This window comes from Curcuma longa, chromosome 11, assembly GCF_044706935.1.
Source record: "Curcuma longa cultivar G26 ecotype Majalengka, Jawa Barat chromosome 11, ITB_CL_G26_1.1, whole genome shotgun sequence".
NCBI classification, from domain to species: Eukaryota; Viridiplantae; Streptophyta; class Magnoliopsida; order Zingiberales; family Zingiberaceae; genus Curcuma; species Curcuma longa.
In genome coordinates, this window is record NC_133871.1 from 11,540,705 (window position 1) to 11,560,096 (window position 19,392).

General features: G+C 42.0%; 4 protein-coding genes across 5 annotated transcripts; 2 read left to right on the plus strand and 2 right to left on the minus strand.

Moving 5' to 3' along the window:
• Positions 1 to 2,343: 2,343 nt before the first annotated feature.
• LOC141839169 (protein RGF1 INDUCIBLE TRANSCRIPTION FACTOR 1-like) lies at positions 2,344 to 3,482 on the plus strand. Of its 2 annotated transcripts, none has more exons than XM_074726859.1 (4): positions 2,344 to 2,420; positions 2,487 to 2,684; positions 2,807 to 3,022; positions 3,127 to 3,482. In XM_074726859.1, the coding sequence occupies exons 1-4, from the start codon at positions 2,361 to 2,363 to the stop codon at positions 3,331 to 3,333; spliced, it is 681 nt and encodes a 226-aa protein (XP_074582960.1). In that variant the 5' UTR covers positions 2,344 to 2,360; the 3' UTR covers positions 3,334 to 3,482. The 2 variants fall into 2 exon arrangements, with proteins under 2 accessions (XP_074582960.1, XP_074582962.1); XM_074726861.1 differs by having other exon boundaries at positions 2,490 to 2,684.
• A 5,239-nt stretch (positions 3,483 to 8,721) lies between these two features.
• LOC141839206 (amine oxidase [copper-containing] gamma 1-like) lies at positions 8,722 to 11,763 on the plus strand. Its single transcript, XM_074726900.1, has 5 exons — positions 8,722 to 10,106; positions 10,222 to 10,335; positions 10,714 to 11,163; positions 11,267 to 11,364; positions 11,435 to 11,763. The coding sequence occupies exons 1-5, from the start codon at positions 8,766 to 8,768 to the stop codon at positions 11,643 to 11,645; spliced, it is 2,214 nt and encodes a 737-aa protein (XP_074583001.1). The 5' UTR covers positions 8,722 to 8,765; the 3' UTR covers positions 11,646 to 11,763.
• Positions 11,764 to 13,309: 1,546 nt separating this feature from the next.
• LOC141842013 (uncharacterized) lies at positions 13,310 to 16,426 on the minus strand. Its single transcript, XM_074730225.1, has 5 exons — positions 16,218 to 16,426; positions 16,008 to 16,110; positions 15,488 to 15,561; positions 14,666 to 15,409; positions 13,310 to 13,599 (listed from the first exon to the last, which is right to left on the minus strand). The coding sequence occupies exons 1-5, from the start codon at positions 16,422 to 16,424 to the stop codon at positions 13,477 to 13,479; spliced, it is 1,251 nt and encodes a 416-aa protein (XP_074586326.1). The 5' UTR covers positions 16,425 to 16,426; the 3' UTR covers positions 13,310 to 13,476.
• Positions 16,427 to 16,575: 149 nt separating this feature from the next.
• On the minus strand, positions 16,576 to 19,209 carry LOC141841289 (pentatricopeptide repeat-containing protein At3g57430, chloroplastic). Its single transcript, XM_074729434.1, has one exon. The coding sequence runs from the start codon at positions 19,206 to 19,208 to the stop codon at positions 16,629 to 16,631; it is 2,580 nt and encodes an 859-aa protein (XP_074585535.1). The 5' UTR covers position 19,209; the 3' UTR covers positions 16,576 to 16,628.
• Positions 19,210 to 19,392: the final 183 nt, after the last annotated feature.

Here is a 19,392-nt window from a genome sequence, read left to right on the forward strand (position 1 = left end):
TCCAAGAGTTGGTCGTTACCTGTGAATTTGTGGATTAACATAATTCTTTATTGCGTAAAATTTCACAATATGAGGCGTGTAGATTACAATTGAGATATGTCAAATATTTATGATAGAATGGATTATGATGGTGTTTTTCTATAAGAACAAAATGTTTCTTTATACATGATGGAATGATGCAACTGAATTGGAGGGCTTGCGACGTGGAATGGCCGGCCATGCCGAGCCACAGGTGGGGTTCAAGTCGGGTAGCACCTCTATGGCACTGTTGGCATTGGGTCAGACTCAGCTTGATGGGATTATAACTTGGTTCGGTAGGCTCGGATTGTGCCTAGCCGAGATTAATCAGATAGTTGGCATGCCTACCTTGATCTGAGTGGCAATGTGTTACTATATCATACCTTTATCATTTGTAGCATTATTAAAAGACCTTTTTGCAAAAATATGTTGTTTTAGTATTTTATTTCCGTAAGGCAAGATTAATAAATATCATTCCCGACCAATCCTCATATTTAGTTTTGTTTGTAAAGTGAATTATGGTTATCTTGAATTATTTGCAATCTTATTATGACAAAAGGCTTATGGCTCGATTGCATAAATATATATAATTTTGTAAATTATTTAAACAAGGTTACGGTTTATAACCCATTTTAAATTTAAAAATTTATGTCGAGAACATTTTAATCGTTATGATCACTGATTATGTAAAAGCATAAAAATATAGAATCATTAGAGATTAGAGGGTATAGTACTACATAAGTCTTATACATTTATAGTTGTAATATGGAATCATATTTTTCTTAAAGAATAATTTTGTATACCTCCTTAGTATATAAAAACTAAAAATATCTTGTGTAATGATATTTTCATATAAAATTGTCGTTAATAAATACATTATGGCTACATATAACAATATTACTAGAGAAGTGCACTCGTCTCAAATAGAGAGAATAATTTCACATTTAATACGAAGAATAACACCTTGCAGTGAACACCAGAAAAAATAAATATTTGTACGATATCAAAATAAGTTATGATTAAAATATAATTTAATATATATTTAGCGAGAGCGTGCACTAACAAGGGCGTGCAATCCAGTTGCGCAACTATTTCTCCTCTGTTATCTTTTTTTTCTGCCTCTCTTTTTTCTCTGTCTAACTTCCTCTCCTATTTTCTCATCTCCAAAAGGAAACAGAATCTATTTTTTTTTAAAAAAAAAAACAGTGTTCATTAATCAAATTAAGGATGTTTCCGGAGCAATTGTCCGAGATTTTAGAAAGGTTGACCCGTACGAAACTAAATTGGTCTACATCAACGTTTTTGGTTGGTCTGAAATTGAGGTGGATGCTATGGTCCACAACACAATCGACGACTGCCACGCGTCAGCCTGACGCCAATCCATCGACCTACCTACCTCCTACTTGTTCACTGCTGTCGTCATGCTGTGGCGTCTGTTACTGTGGAGTGTGGTGGTAGATCCACAACTCACGACGACATGAACCAGTCACGCACGCGCTCTGCTGCGGCATCGTGCCTTCACCATCCCCTCTCTTGGGGATACATAAATATACTAACTAATAATCTAATATAACGTTGCCACACCACGACACGCTTACCTCTACTAGTCTTCCGTCCCAAAGTCCTCCACCACCTACCTTCCGCCGCCACCTCTGACCAATTTCCAATGTCCCACTTTCCACTTTCTAGTTGAATCATCGGTCGGTTTCAGAAAGATGATGAAATAAATGGTCCGTTCGATGATCGAGCTGGGTAAGTTTCAGAAAGATGGATGTAGCTAGTTTGATGCATAAATGGCTTCTTTTCTTTCTTAAAACAAATGATGTTAGCAAGACAGTATGGAAGTCATCACCTCTGAACTGAGTCCACGCTAAGGCCTTGCTTGGCTCTGAACTGAGTGAGGCCTTGCTTGCCTCCACGTTGAGCCCTATAACACTACACTGATTTTAAGATCAAGCTTTTATTTTATGAGCAAGGATTAATCATAAGGTAGCGAAAATATCTGAAACGACTTCCTCAGCTGAAATAATTTAAGATTAAGTTTTTTTTTATAAGCTCATTGCTCAAGTTGATTTGGTCTCATTTCAGTAAATTTACTCAGAAGGGAAAAAACAGTAAAGTAAACCAAATAGAAAATTGTTGGAACCAATAAATGAAATTAATTCTCACCTTTTTTTCCCTCAAAATAAAAAAAGTTAATGTTTCCTTCCATATTACACGGACGAGACACACCAGATAAGGACTCTCTCTCTCTCTCTCTCTCTCTGTCTTCTACATAGCCGCCTTCTCCCGCCGCTTTCCTCCCATCCCTGCATCCTCTCGCCGCCTTTTTTTTTCTCGACATGGCGATCGACCACGAATCCCCTTTCAAAGAGCTCAACCTCAAGAACAGACGAATCATGGTGAGAAAACACCTCTTTTTCGTGTTCCTTCGATTAAAGTTTGTGGTTTCTGATACTGATTTAAAGCAGGGAGGAGGAGGGCCGGAGGACGACGACCGGTGGCCTCGGTGGTTGCGGCCGCTGCTGGCGACGCGCTTCTTTGTACTATGCAATCTCCACTCATATCCCCATAAGAGAGAGTGCAATATGTACTGCCTCGACTGCGCCAACGCCGCTCTCTGCTCCATTTGCCTCGCTCACCACCGCGACCACCATACGATCCAGGTTCAGTTCGAATCCTCTTGGGTTTCCTGTTTCTTCCCCCACCTTTGCAAGCTCCTCCGACGCGTTTCTTCTCTGACTCACTGTTTAATGGACGCTAATAATGCTCGATGCATTCGCGGCAGATCCGGCGGTCGTCGTACCACGACGTGATCAGGGTCTCGGAGATACAGAAGGTGCTGGATATCGCCGGCGTGCAAACCTACATCATCAACAGCGCCCGCGTCGTCTTCCTCAACGAGCGTCCGAAGCCGCGCCCAGGCAAGGGCGTCACCAACACCTGCGAAATCTGCGACCGGAGCCTGCTCGACTCCTTCCGCTTCTGCTCTCTCGGCTGCAAGGTCCTCCTCCCTCTTCCTCAAACGAAATTAATCCCAATACTTCTCGTCCGGAGTATTAATTCGCGCGCTAACTGTTCCAATCCTGGAAATGCCTGTTCTATTAGTTCGCTGACCCCGGGAAGAACAAGCCGCCGAAGAAGAAATCAATTGCGGCTTCGTCGTCCGCAACGAGCTCGAGTGATCAAGAGAGCGAGAAGAGCCACGTGACGCAGAGCTCCCCAGCTGTCTGCACCCCATCGTCGGCGCCTGCCGCCGTCGACCACCCGCGCGTCAAGAGGAGAAAGGGCGTTCCCCACCGTGCGCCATTTTGAACGCTACTTGCACCGATCGATAACTCTAAATTACAGTATGGATCTGCAACAATCAATGACACTAATTCTTCTACCTATAAATTAATGTATATATATAATATTAATGATGATATTGAAATCTTCTGTAGAATAATTAAACGATATCTTTAATTTATATGCTTCGTGTTTTAACTTCCTGATTCTCCCTGGTTAATTGGGATCAAAGTATTGGTATATGTGCGTTGGACGAGGAATTATTTCCAGGCACATAAATTTTGAGAGCAAAAATAAAAAATAAAAAATTTGGAGGGACAAATAAATGCGGTTCCAAGAGCATCTGCAACCTTAGCTCATTATAACACCTAAAAAAATAAAAAAAAAATGCATGACCCACCTCTTGCCACATGAACACGAAGATCACCTCTCCACGTCACCTAAGAGAAGTTATTAACGCTCCATTAACGGAGCGATGCTCTAAGACACTTCACCAATGCCGACGCTGACAGTTCACAATGGATTGAGTGGTATTAGTACGTGTTTGAGCTCTTTGATTATTTTTTCCCCCTATATCAATTTGTTATTTTTAAATAAATAAATAAATATATATATAAAATAATTTTGATCAAGGTTCAATATATTATAATTTAATTAAATTGAACCAATTTTACTATGACCATATATAACTACTATAATTTACTTCGCATTATAGTAGCTATCTCTAAGTTGGATTAATTTTGATTATTTGAATATTTTTAACTAAATTAGTAAAAAAAATATTTCATGTATTATAATTTTAATAAAATTAACATAATTTTACTATCATTGTGGTTGCTATAATTGTTGTAAGCCCGTTGTAACATAGCTTAATTCCAAGGGAAACGGGCTAGGCCAGGGTGGTTTAATTTCACTAAGAAAGCCCAATTTAGCGTATCATAGGCTTTTTCAAGATAGATTTTAAATAAAATCCCCCCTTTCTTCCCTTCAATCTTGAGACCTGTCTATTTATATATATGTTACATTAATTATCCCTAACTCTATGCATGCAATAAAAATTATTATTGATATTAAACTGCACTGACAAATGATCATACCTTAATCGAAAAGTTGGTAAACTCACTCATTAGTGCTTGGTGGTGTGAGTCAGATTCCTACTTCAAGTGGCAATTTCTTTATTCTTTTTGTGCCTCGATTAAGTATTTTAAACTATAATCGATCTATCTGAGTTCATGTCGACTCATCTCCATCGATTTTATCCAACATGATAACCATTTGTGTCATTGTCCACATAGATGAAATATTAATACCAATAATTGTGCAACTGTTGAAATATTAATATACTATTTTTCTCACTGTCATATCAAATGACTCGATCCCATCAAATACTACTATTTTAAAATATTTTTATATTGAGTGATGCAAACGAATCTGTTGTGTTTTTTAAATCTAACTATCTAATTTTTTTAAATTGATTAATCGAGACGATCAATTCAATGAAAATTTTTTATCAACTATTAAAATAAAAAAAGGATAAATAGATCATAATGGACAACTCAATATCATGAATGGCACTACGTAGATGTATGAAATATCTGACGTGAAAATCAAACCCTCATTAAATAAGAACCTCGTTATATGAATATATTATTAAAGATATTGAAAAGAGATACAATTAATGAATCTATTTTTTTATACCAACTATCTAGTTTATATTGACTAGATGTTCAAATGTTGATAGGGCATCTTGCATATAAATTTAAAAAGTGAGATAGCTCTTGACATGACATCTCAACGTTATTAGTTGTTCAAATATTGTATGCAAGCATTGTGTGAATTTTGAACAATAAATATTTGGAAAAAAATACCTTATCTTTTACCACCACGCTATGTCCTTGGAAGGAGCAAGATGCAAATGAATTTGTATCAGACATCCAACTTACACCTACTAATCCTAGGGTAAACGATCGGATATTATATTTTATCTATTAAATAAATTCAAAAAGCGAGATAACTCTTAACATAACGCCCCAACATCATTAATTATTCAAACGTGAGATGCAAATAAATTTGTTGTTGCACAAGGAGCTAACATGCACCCCAAGCACCCGCCACGGTCCGCCCCAAGGCATGTGAAAGGGAGGTAAAGTGGGAAGAATTTATTTCATAAGGGAATGAACCCTAGGGGTATAATCCTCAATTTGGTTTGGACTCATCTGATTGGCCCACCCCGTCATTTAAGCGAGTTGTGTTGAATTTTATTAATCCATTTTAAGGTGGATTCAGATGGGCAAACTTGTCTAGGCTCATGACCTGCATGGGTTTGTCCGTGGCGGACTTGGGTTGACCCATGGATTGAGATTTTTTTTAAAATTTATAATTAAATAGAAAACTAGTGGGTTTAATTTGACCTGTTTAAACCATAATTCAATCTTAAAAATTTCAATTTGACCAATTTAAACTGTAATCCAAACTTTAAATTTTTAATATTTTTTACATTTAATTTTTTTTTTGACAGACTCATGGGTTGACCTGTCTAACCCGCAATCCACTTTGGGTTGGGTTGGATTGGAGATTTTCTAATCTGCCAAGTTGGTGGGGGCAATCTGTCATCACTCCGTCATATGATGAGTTTCTAGTGGCTTGTCCCATCTTGTCATGGGTTAGTCCGTTTGACAACTCTACCTAGGGGATTTGAATCTTGCTCCATTATTACAATTCTACCACCTAAGTACTAACTTGACTACACCCGTGGGAGGCAAGATGCAAATAAATTTGTACCACAATTTACATCGACTAATTGGGGAGGACAATTCAACCTTACATTTTGTCTACTAAATAAATTTAGAAAGCGAAATGACTCCTGACATGGCGCACCAGCATCATTAATTGTCAAATGTGAGATGCAAATGAATCTGTTGTTGCAAAAGGTGCTAACGGGCACCCCAAACTCTCCTCCATGGCCTGACGGCCTGTCCTAAGGCCCAAGGCTTATGATAGGAAGGTAAATCATGGTACTGAATGGTCGTTAATTGGAGGAGCGAAGGAAAGACGTGGAAGAGTGAGGGAGGAGTGAGAGAGGAGTGAGGTATTATTCCTGAACGTGTTAATAGGTGGGCCCGTGCTTTTTATTTTTAAATGTTACGCGTGGGTAGAGGCTGCATAGTGTGAGTGGTGGTCGACCACTGGTCGACCACCACTCAACCACGTGTTTTAGTGGACCCAATCGACCACTGGTTAAAGGCGTTATAACGCCACGAGCGTTGCGGATGCTCTAAGGGAAAAGTTTATGGAAGATGCAAATGAATATGTTGTTATATCAAAGTGATAACGCTCACCCCCGTGCTCCTCCACTACCCATCCTAAAGTCTTGTGAAAGGGAGGTAAACCATGATATTGAGCGACCTCCTAGGTGGGAGCAACTAATTTCCCAAGGGCATTCATTGGTGGGAATTCGAATATGCAAATAAATCTGTTGTTGCAAAATGTGATAACATTCATTCGAGGCGCCCCTCCACTCCCCTGCCCTCCCAGGCCTTGTTGAAGAGAGGTAAATCACGATGCTGAGCAGTTTCCTAGGTAAGAGGAACTAATTCAAATAAATATATTGTTGCAAAATATGATAACGCTCACCTGTGACATCCTTTCACTGTTCATTCCAAGGCCTTATGGAAGGGAGATAAATCATGATATCAAGCGCCCTCGTAAGTGTAAGGAACTAATTCAAATGAATATGTTGTTGCAAAAGATGATAACACTCATCTCAGGTGCCCCTCCACTACTCGCCCCAAGGTGTTGTGAAAGAGAGATAAATTACAGTACCAAGTGGTCTTGTTGGTGGAAGGAATTATTTTCCCAAGGATATGCACCCATGGAGATTCAAACCTTGCTCCATTATTGCAAATCTACCATTGAAGTACTAATTTGGCTATGCCTATGGGGCAAATTCAAATGAATTTATTATTACAAATCTACCACCCGAGAACTCGACTATGCCCGTGAGGACAATTCAAATGAATTTATTGTTGCAAAAGATGATAAATGTTCACCTCAGACACACCTCCACTGTTCGTCCCAAGGCCTTGTGGAAGAGAGGTAAATCATGATACCAAGCGACTTCATAGGTGGAAGGAACTACTTCCCCAAGGGCATGCACCCTTAAGGGTTCAAACCTTGTTCTATTTTTACAAATCTTTCACCCCGAGTACTAACTCAGTTATGCTCGTGGAGGCAATTCAAATGAATTTGTTGTAATAATTTGTGATAACGCTCAGACTCGTCCATTGTCAGCCCGTAAGGTCTTATGGAAGAAAGGTAAATCATGATACTGAGTTGCCTCCTAGGTGGGAGGAACTAATTTCCCAAGGATATGCACATGTCGGAATTCAAACCTTGCTCCATTATTACAAATTTACCACTCGAGTACCAACTTCACTATATCCGTGGGAGCCAATTCAATTCAAATAAATCTATTCTTGTAAAAGATGATAATGATCATCCCAGATACTTTACCACTATCTACTCTACTTCAACAAAAGGTAAAATTCGTTACTCTAGCGGTCTCACATGATCAATTTCATAATCATTTATAAAAAGATAAATTAAAAAGTTATAATTGACTATTATAAAAAATATATTATCTCAATTTTATTGAGATTGCCTCTGTCCATCCCAAAATCACAATACCAATACCAAATAGCTTCCTCTACGAGAGGAATTAATTTTCCAAAGGCAGGCCTCCATGAAAATTCAAACTTTAATTCATTATTATAAATCTAATAATCGAGTATCAACTCGTCGAATTGCGTGGAGCAGTTCAGAGACACTGTGCCGCTCAAAATTAGAGAATCTTAAAAGATATTATATATTTATCATGCTACACGTGACAGTGTGACACGTCCAGGCAAAATTTCCATAGTACTAAAAGATTCCAACAACTCAAGTCCTTCAAGTTGCGTGCTTCCTTGAAAACTTGGGAATGCTAGAGAATCCGAAAGTCTCGAAAAGATTGATTCAATTTTAAATAACATGCGCCTTTTAAAATTGATTTTTATCAAATCATGCGTCACGAATTTGTCTTATCAAATCCCACCACTCAATAATTTTCTTCTATTCTATCCCACCAACACCACAATCAGACAAATTGGCATTGACGAAGATATTTCTTTAAAATACGACTCTTCCACAATTTGAAATCAGGCCCTCGAGGTCATTTTAGGAATTTTCCCATTTGGTAAAAACAAATTAAGGGGCAAACTTCAGAATTACTCTAATTTAGGAAGATAATTAATCTTGTAATTTCCTGGCAATTAATTGATGTCATTAAAAAAAATTAAAGATGTGGGCCCCATCGTCTTCCCTTATCCCTCTTTAACTCCACTCCACCACATCATCCAAGCTCCAAGTGCAGTGAACCGGAGCGAGCGAGCGAGCGAGATACCAGCTCGAAAACTAGGCCCATGGAGCCGCCTTCCGTCCGCCTCCTCCTCCTCCTCCTCGCCGCCCTCCTCCTCCTCCTCCTCTCCCGCTCCACCATCCACCTCTTCTTCCCCGCCTCCGCCGGCAACCGCCGCGTCGATCTCCTCGATTGCACCCGTTTCTCCTTTTGGTGCTCCTCCAAACACCGTCCCTCTCCCTCCAGCACATCGCCGTCCTCCGATTCCAGCGGTCGAGGCCACTCGAACACCGTTCCCACTCACCCGCTCGACCCGCTGACAGTTCGGGAGATGAACGCGGCGCGATCTCTACTCCTCGCGCAGCCTCCATTCTCCAACGCCCCCTCCGCCGTCGCCTTTCACTCTCTCGCCCTCGCCGAGCCCGACAAGTCTGCCATCGAGGCCTGGTCCAACGGCGGCCCCTTCCCCTCCCGCCGCGCCGCGGCGGTCGCGCGCTTCGAGGGCAAACCTTACGCTTTCGAAGTCGATCTCGATTCCGGCGCCGTAACCTCTCTCCCGGTCCCGGCGTCCGGCTATCCAACGATGAACATCGACGACATGACCTCCTCCACCGTGGCGCCGCTAGGTGACGCGGCCTTCAACCGGACTGTCATCGCTCGCGGAGTCCAGCTCGCTGACCTCGCGTGCCTCCCGCTGTCGCTGGGGTGGTATGGATCAGCAGAGGAAGAGAGGCGGCTTGTGAAGGTGCAGTGCTACACGTCGGAGGGCACGGCCAACTTCTACATGCGACCGATCGAGGGGTTGACTGTACTGGTGGACGTAGACACGAAGGAGGTGATCGAGATTTCCGATCGGGGACGGGATATTCCGATCCCCAAGGCGGAAGGGACCGATTACCGTTACGGGTCGGTGGACGGCGGCGGCGGCGGAGGGGGATTGCCTCTGAAGCCAATCTCGATCGAGCAGCCGGCGGGGCGAGGGTTCGAGGTGGAAGGCGGTGATGGGGGTCACGTGGTGCGTTGGGCGGGATGGGAGATGCACGTGCGAGCGGACGCGCGGGCCGGAGTGGTTATCTCGCGAGCGAAGGTGCGAGACCCGGAGACCGGGGAGTGGCGTGGGGTCTTGCACCGCGGCTTCGTGTCGGAGCTGTTCGTGCCTTACATGGACCCAACGGAGGCCTGGTACTTCAAGACCTACATGGACGCCGGCGAGTACGGCTTTGGGTTGCAGGCCATGCCTCTGGTGCCGCTTAACGACTGCCCGCGTAACGCCTACTACATGGACGGCGTCTTCGCCGCCGCCGATGGCCGGCCCTTCGTCCGCGAGAACATGGTTTGCATCTACGAGAGCTACGCCGGCGACATCGCCTGGCGCCACTCTGAGAGCCCCATCACTGGCTTGCCGGTCTGCTCCTTCTCTGAAATTTGTTCTCATTATTTATATTCTGAAATTTTGATTTCCAGTTAAAATGAAGATTAAACTATAGACAAGAGCATTTAAGCTGTAAACTCTGGTGCAGATCCGAGAGGCGAGGCCAAAAGTGACGCTTGTGATCAGGATGGCAGCATCGGTGGCCAACTACGACTATATCGTCGACTGGATTTTCCAGACGGATGGACTCATACGTGCTCAGGTTTGTGAAAATGTATTTATTTAATTTGTTTATTTGTATTTCGATCGAGCAAGTTCTTGTTGTCTTCTTTCCTCCTTCCGTCTGTTCTTGGCTTGGCCTGCAACTTTGCAAATGTCACGCAATGCGTCAGACCTGAGACGAGTGTTGGATGGTAGTGGAAAAATGATCAAAAGCAAATGGCCGCATTCGCAGACATGAACGAATGATGACAATGAAGTCCACTGAGTAGGACTTCACAGTGGTACATCGCATCAGCCATGGAAATATCTTAACATAAGGGAAAAATGGTTGAAAGGGCCATCACTTTATGATCTTACGAAATCATTTTCTTATGTAATCTCTTTCTGTTTGTGGAACTAAGATTTGAGAATTGAGCAGGTTGGGCTCAGCGGCATTCTAATGGTGCGAGGAACCCAGTACTCCCACCTGAACCAGTTCCCCAGCGACGATGACTCCTACGGGACCATCCTCGCCGAGAACATCGTCGGCGTCATCCACGACCATTTCATCACCTTCCACCTCGATCTCGACGTCGACGGCACCAACAACTCCTTCGTCCGGGTCGACCTCGAACGCCAGGACACCGGCAGCAAGGAGTCTCCGCGAACCAGCTACCTCAAGGCCACTCGCCGCGTCGCCCGGACGGAGAAGGAAGCGCAGGTCAAACTCAGTCTCTACAAGCCAGCTGAGTTCCACGTCATCAACCCCTCGCGGACCACCGGGGTCGGCAACCCCGTCGGGTACAAGGTTGTTCCGGCCGGCACAGCCGCCAGCTTGCTTGACCCTGACGATCCCCCGCAACGCAGAGGCGCATTCACCAACAATCAGGCAATTAGCTACGCCATATATCCTGCATTAACTGTTGCATTTTTCATCGTCCTTAGATTGGGACTAAACCAAGCTAGCTGCTCATTGATTTCGACATTGTTAGATTTGGGTTACACAATTCAACAAGACCGAAGAATGGGCTGGAGGACTGTTTGTCTACCAGAGCAAGGGAGATGACACGTTGGCCGAATGGTCGGAGAGGTAATGCAACATTAATAATCCATGAAGAAACGATTAATTTTAATCTTTCCTTTTTCTTTTGCACGAGCAGAGATCGGCCGATTGAGAACAGGGACATAGTTTTGTGGTACACGATGGGATTCCACCATATTCCGTGCCAAGAAGATTTCCCGGTCATGCCAACCGTGTCAGCGAGCTTCGACCTCAAGCCAGTGAACTTCTTTGAGCGCAACCCGATTCTCAGTGCGCCACCCCACTTTGCCAAGGACCTCCCTGTTTGCACTGCTGCAGAACAAGAATAGGCTGAAATCCAAGCAGCCTTCTCTCCGGTAAAAAAAATAAAGACACAGTGAAGGCTATAGAACTCTCTGTCTCTCGTTAATTAGAAGCAACGCAACAAATTTTGTTGCTCGTCAAATGGTACGTTGTAAATGGTACTCATGCTTCATTGGGTTTGGAGCAAATACTTGTAGAACCAGTTTCTAGTCTAGTTTTCCACTAAAATAAAAGACTGATCTTTGCACGTTCTGCTTAATGATTCATCTTTATGAAGTTTGATCGGCATTAAATTTGATTATAACTTATTTATTATTCTTTTTTCCAAGCCTTCAGCTTTGTTGGGATGGTGATTCAGAATTGTCATGAATTGTGTTCTCGTCATTTGGAGATCCATGTGGACCTACCTGTAAGGAGTCTTTTGGTGTCCAAAGTTGGGCCACATAATAATGGTTAAGGAGCGACTCAAACCTGAGGAGTTTGGAAGCATTCTCAACTTGCTAAAGAACTTTTGGTGGATAAGAAAAAGTAGACACTTCAAATCCCACAAACACTTAAGAAGTTTAGCGTTTTAAAACTTCTTGCTTAGACATAAAACTTAATACGGTACTAAACCTTTTGCATCTTGGATGATTGAAATGCAATGTGAAGGGTTCCTTTTATCGTGATAGGAGACATATAAGGATACTAGTAAAAAACATTAAATTCAAGCATAAGTAAAAAAAATTCAAGATAGTGTTAGGCTCCTAAAATGTCTAGATTAAAATAGTGTTACTTAGGGGTGTAAATAAACTGAATAAAAATATCAATATTTGAATTCAAACTTAAAAAATATATGAGATATTCAAATTTGATTCAAAGTTTAAAAATACAAATAATTTAAGCTCCATGTTTATTTGAAATAAAATTCGAGTTTGAGTTTAGTTCTAAGTAGTTCAAATTTTATCTTGATTTGAGTAAAATTGAAATATAGCTTAAACGTAAATTTGAGTTTGGTTTGAGTTATTCAAATCTAAATTTGAATACATTAAATCCAAGTTTGATTAAGTTACATTGGAAATTGGTTCTCTGCTTACATTTGTCGGGATAAGGTTTCCTTTCGTCACAGCTGGTCTTTAAAATGGACTCTGAGTGCCCCGGCACCCTGTTATATCTTCTCATTCAAGATTTTGTGTTTTAAGATCAAAGATCTGTTCTCCATGGGAAACTACTGGTTCTTACTATCGCCTCATAAAATTCCATGAAAATTCATAGCTATTCCTGCGACTCAAAAACACCAATACTGTGCAATACAAAAGAGGATGATTAGTTAGCAGTAGTACAACACTAAAGACCAAGATGGACTATACAATACGTAATCAGACAATTTGAAGACATTTCTTAAGACCAAGATAGTTTGAAATGGAGATGTTACCGTAATCATATCTGCACTTGCGAAGTCAAAATTCCAGCACAAAAGCACTTGATTTCTACATGAAGAGGCATCGGATTAAATTAGTGTTGAATGATCATACAAACAGCTACATTTTATGGCACACAATCAATGACCTTTGTAGATTACGCTGAAATTTAACTATGAGAAACAAATAGAATAGTATATTTTCATCTATCTATCAAATATACTTGCATTATGACGCCTTATAACTTTAGAAAGGCATATGCACACTGTTGAGAGTTCTTTTTGGCAGAAATGATGTTTATACATTAGTCCTTAAAGTTTCATGCAGATTACAAAAATCAGGGAAAATACATGGAGCTTACGAAATAACAATAGAATATTACACAAGGTACACTAATCATACAAACTAAAAGAACAAAAATAAGATCAGAAGGAATAACATAATTAGAAATTTCCAACTATGAGATTCTAGGAGACGATCCCTTCAGTTTGGGAACCTTGAAATTTGAAGAAAACAATCTTGGACTCCCTGCTGGTGACATGGTCCTTGTCTGTCTTTCTTTAGAACGTAGCTGAAGTGTCTGAGGTAAATGTTATTTTGTTAGATTAACTTTCTTGATGAGATTAGAACTTAGATTAACTTTCATGACGAGAGCAGAATGCATCAAAGCTAAAGCAATATAACTTGAGAACAAGATCTCAAAACATCTATTCATAAAAAGTATACTGGAAATTTGGAATTAAGGAGAAAATATTAACCAACTCACCAATTATGTAGAACTAAGAAAGCAGAAATGGTGAAAACGAAAGGACTAGCCAGGACTATCATTGAACCCAGATTCCAGTCTGGTTCGGTTCTATGAGTCGATCAGTTGTGCAATTGAACCAGTAAAAAACTAGTTTAACAAGCCAATTTTTGTCAAACCAGCAGGTGTGACAAAACCTGGCCAGTTTTCGTCAAAGCTAAAATTTTCCAAAACTATCTCTCAGTTTGTCATTTGATAAATCAAGGATAAAACTATCTTTCAATAATCAAAATCATGAATCTCTGACAAATAATTCTCTAAATCACTCTTTGTCCCTTCATGTTTATTTCAACACCTATGCACCAGCTGAAGTGCTGCCAAAAGGTATCATTTTGTCAGTATGCTTTGATAGGAGTTATAACCTTTTCACATACAAAATTGCATAACTTTTGATTGTTATATATAATTAAATGCCTTTATAATTTGTCTTGCAATGTAATTTTGTGATTGATTTATAATTTACAAGTCATAGCCTCTATTTGGTATTTAAATTAACATTCAATATCATCATAGATATTTATTTTTCAGGTTAAAAAAATTATATATATATATATATATAACTTAATTTTTTAATACCCAATTCCTGAATTTTAGTTAGCTTGACTGGGTTGATTTCTGATTCAACAATTCAACTAATTGACCCACTAGTTTGGCCAGTGAACTAGTAACCTAGAGCCTTTCCAGTTTGGTTAGATAAATATGCCCAAAGTAGAGTTCAGAATGATGATAAAATTAAATAGAAATAAGAAAGAATCTAACAGTTAGAATGAGCTAATGCTGCAAAGAGAAAAATGACAACATGAATAAATGAGGATTAATTCCTCGTCATGCAAAAACTTACATTTGTTGAAGAAGAAGCGTGTGATGCATAAGGGTCTTTAGAACCAGTTTTCTGCTTTTTACTCCTGCTTACTTTTGGACTTTCTGAACTACGTTTCCTGGAACCCCTTCTTGGTTGACTAATTTCAGGTGCGACTAAAGGATCATTTGATCTTCTTTGTGATTTTCGGTCTGCAAAAACTCTTGAGTTGCTGCTACTATCTCTGCTAAAATTCTGCTCAACGTTAGCTAGATTACTCTTTAAATCTTCAATTATCTTATCCTTTTTTTTTACCAATAACTCCAACTTTTTTACAGAACATTGAATCTTCCCCACTTCTTTGCTTGTTCTTTCAGCTTCCTGAGTGTGACATCTTAAATCTGACCCAAGCATAGCCCTTTCAGCTTCCAATTTAGCAATGGCTCCATCTCTCTCACTGATTAATGATTTCAAATTTTCTAGACTGGATTGGAGCTTCTGTATGGTCTCATTAGCTTGTTCAACTTCTATTCGCTTAGCCTTGAGGAGGCTAGTATAATCACTTTCCATTTTGTTTAACTGGTTCCATACAAAATCTTTTTCTGCCATCAAAGCAGAGACCTCGGCCTCCTTCCTTGAGCTAAGACTTTTGTAAGAATGCTTCAGCTTTTGCAGCTCTCCTCTTAGAGCTGTTGAAGAGCTTTTACCTCTCTCCGAGTCATCTGCTGCTATCAAATGATCAGCCTCACTCGTTGCTCTTTCAGCATCATTATTTTTCAGTTTTTCCTACAAAATGGAAAACAAAAAGAGAAACCCATTTTCAACACATGCAAAAAGTTGAAATATGCATCCAAATAGTCATACCTTAAGCACTGAAAGTTCCATTGTTAAAGTCTCTGCATATGCATATAAATCCTCCAAATCATTCTCGGCTTGCTCTGATAAATATAGCATGAGGCAAATAAGAATGTGTAGAAGCGCAGATGGTTTCATATCAATCAACTTTGATATTAAAAATTATACACAGCACCTTTTAAAAGACATAATTTATTCTTTTCCCCCCTTTTCTTTTAAAAGTGTATATATTCTACCCACATAACGAGCAAGTATGAAGAAAAAACAAAGAATTCCTTATCATAAAAAGATCAGCGCGGAAAAGAATGCAAAAAAGTGCTTAATTTAGAAACGTAACGCCAAACCCAGAACCAAAAAACATACGAATAAGAAAGACTGGCAGAAGACCACGCTGGCAGATCACGTTACGAAACCACTATGTGGATAACAACAGTATGTTTGGATTCAGACGCATCCAAAGGACACAATGGAAACTAACCCAAGAAGCATAATGTAAGAACGAAAAAGGCCGCTGTATCAGAAAACTAACCATGGTATTTCTTGAAGCGAAGAGCCTCTCTGTGCTTAATCCCAACAGCGAGATCCAACACAGCCGCTTGCACCTTACGGCCCTTTTCTTCCCTCTCATTCAACTACCAACCCCGAAAAGAAAAGAAACAAACTTTCAATAAACCCTAGAAAAAAAACCGATGAGCTTCTTGATTTCGACTATCAGAGATGGAATCCACTGCGGCAATACCTTAGCGATACGAGAGCGGAGGAGTTCATCCTTGGACGCCCAACGGTCGTGCATGATTTCGATGTACCGCTCGAGGTACTCCCGATCGCGGACTAGGGTTTTGATCTGCGACTGCTGGGATCGCATCGCCGTAACTAGGCTTTCCAGGATCCGCTCCCATATGCGTCGCTCGGAGCCAAAAGATGAAGATTTCTTGGAGTCGCCCATGGATGCGCAGAGGAAGCAGGCAGAGTGAGCGAGAGCAGTGGAAGACCCAGAGATGACCGTTGCAGTTTTAACTACGAGCCAGGCTCCGCCGTTCTAAATTAAAGCGCCTTTTCCCAAAAGAATAATTAAAAAATCTAAAAGCGTTCCTATATTAAAATAAACATTAAAAAATGCTCCTTCCATTACATGCATGACCATTTTTTTTTACCAATAATCACCACAAGAACAAGATCCATCTTTGAAGTGATGAAACCTCCTTGTATCTCTAAGGATGATTTGCCTGCCAACTAATTTGGAAATAAATTTGGATGATTCATGGCAGTCATTGCAAACTCTCAGGTTCTTTGCGACCCGAATGGTTGAGCCAGGAGGAGTATTCAGTATGCCAAATGATATGGCCAACTTCTCACTGTGCCCACAAAGAAGAACCTCCTTCTCATGTTCCTCCACGTCGTGGAGAACGCAGGACAGATCAGGAACATAACCTTCTTTCTTCATTCTATCCCATAAACTTTCGAGGTACGAATATATTTCTGGACTTTGCGTATGTGAAGAGTCCCCGGCCGTGAAGCGGTGGACATCATCTCCCACCTCGATCCAACTACAACCTGTTTCCTTTCTAACACCTTTCAGCTTCATGTTCTTTCGGACCTCCATCGCTTTGTCAAATTGCCCACATGCAGCATATATGTTGGAAAGAAGCACATAGTGGCTCGAGTCCTCGGGCTCTAGCTCGAACAGATGCTTCGCTGCAACTTCTCCTAGCTCGGTATTTCGATGAATTCTACAAGCACCTAACAAACTGCTCCAAGCTCCTGCTTTGTCCAATTCATTATCCATTGAAACGATGAGTCGATATGCTTCATCGAGTTTCCCCGCTCGACCAAGGAGATCGACTACGCAAGCATAGTGATCAGCATCTGGTTCGACTCCACAGTCTTTTATCGTGTGAAATAGCTTCATGCCTCGACTGACCATCCCTGAATGGCTACAAGCTGCCAGAGCTGCAATAATTGTGACCGAGCTTGGCTTGGCTTCACCTTTAGCTAACATTAGCTCAAAAAGACCCATTGCTTCCTCTCCTTGCCCATGCATCCCGTATGCCATAATGAGAACATTCCAAGTAACCACATTCCGCTTAGGCATTCTATTGAACACCAATCTTGCGAAGCTTAAGGAACCACATTTTGCATACATGTCCACTAATGCACTGCCTACTGCAATATCTGAATCTAATCCCTGGCGGATAGCATAGCCATGAATCTCCTTCCCTTTTCCTAGTGCTGCAAGAGACCCGCAAGCAGGCAGCAGGGTCATGAGGGTGATGTAATTTGGCTTATAATGCTGTGATTCTTTATCAATTCCCTCAATGAAGTTTCCATTTTTCTGCATCTGGTTCACTAAACGAAATGCCTGAGAGTAACACCCACAAATGATGCAGCCAGTGATCAGAGTGTTCCAAGATACCACATCGCGGTCCTCCATCGCAGCGAAGATCTTCTGTGATATGTCAATCTTCCCCACCCTGGAGTACATATCCATAAGTGCATTCTGCACAAATTTATCTCCCTCCATCCCCCGCTTTATCACATAACCATGTATGTCCTCTTTGTTGGGGAAAGCTTCGGACCGCACACAGGCAGGCAGGATACTTGCCAGAGTAGTCTCGTTGGGAACCAACCCCGCAGTCTGCATGTCGATGAAGAGTTTCAACGCTTCATCATCGAGCATATTCTGAGCATAGCCAGATATCATAGCATTCCAAAGGCCAATCCTTCTGTTGAGTATTTTATCGAACACCACGCGAGCCCTCTCGACCAATCCAAAGTTGCAATACATATCGACCAAAGCACTGGCGACGAAGGTGTTCAGGAACAGCTCGTCGTTCCTAAAGGCGTAGGCATGGATCTCCTTGCCGGCGTTCAACATCTCCATGAAGGAACAAGAAGGGAGGGCACTAGACAATGTGACTCCATCGGGTTTAATTCCAGCGAGCACCATCTCGTGCAGGACCACAATCGCTTCAGCGAATCGATCATTTTGTGTGAGAGAGCTGATCATGGTGTTCCAAGTAACAATGTCTCTATCGTCGAATATCTCGAAGAGGGTTACTGTGTCGTCCACTCTTCTCAGCTTTGCATACATTGCGAGAAGCGCATTGAAGGCGAATCTTTTCCCGTTGTAATAGGATTGATTGCGCAAGGCGTAGCCATGGAGTTGCTTGCCCAGCCTTATCCCGATGCCCTGGTCAAGGTTGGAGCAGGCAAGGGCGGCGCTGACCAGGGCGAAGGAGCTCAGGGGCATGGATTCCTCCTCCTGAAAGGACCGGAAGGCCTCGAGCGCGAGCTCCCAAAGCTCGAACAGGCAGAGTGCAGCGATGGCGGAGTTCCAAGACACCTGATCCCGTTCGGGTATACGGTCGAATACCTGAAGGGCGCTGTCAAGGTCGCCGCAGCGAGCGTACATGTTGACGAGAGTGTTGGCGACGGTAACGGGGGATGTGTGGTAACCGCGCTTGACGGAGGCGGCGTGGAGTTGACGGCCAACGGAGGCGTCGGGGATGCCAGCGGCAGCCTTGATGGCAGCGGGGAAGGCAAAGTGGTCTGGAGGGACACCCGCGGAGGTCATGTTGACATAAGTAGCGAGGGCGGAGTGGAAGGAGTTGGCACGGGCATGGGAGCGGAGGGTTTCGAGCCATGCGGCGGCGGAGAGCGCAGGAGGCGGTGGCGAAGGAAGCGAGCGGATTGAGTAGGCGGGAGGAGGAAGTGCTACGGATGAGGCCATGGCTGGTGGCAGACAGGGGCGAGCGAGGCTGAATATGAAGCGGTTCGACCCACAGTAATCTGGCACTCAAAGGCACTTAATCCAATGGATAAGTGAGCTCCAACCAAAGGTCAAAATTTTATACCCTGGACTGTTAAAACAATGAATAGGTAATTCTGAAACAACCAAAATTAAAACTAAGAGA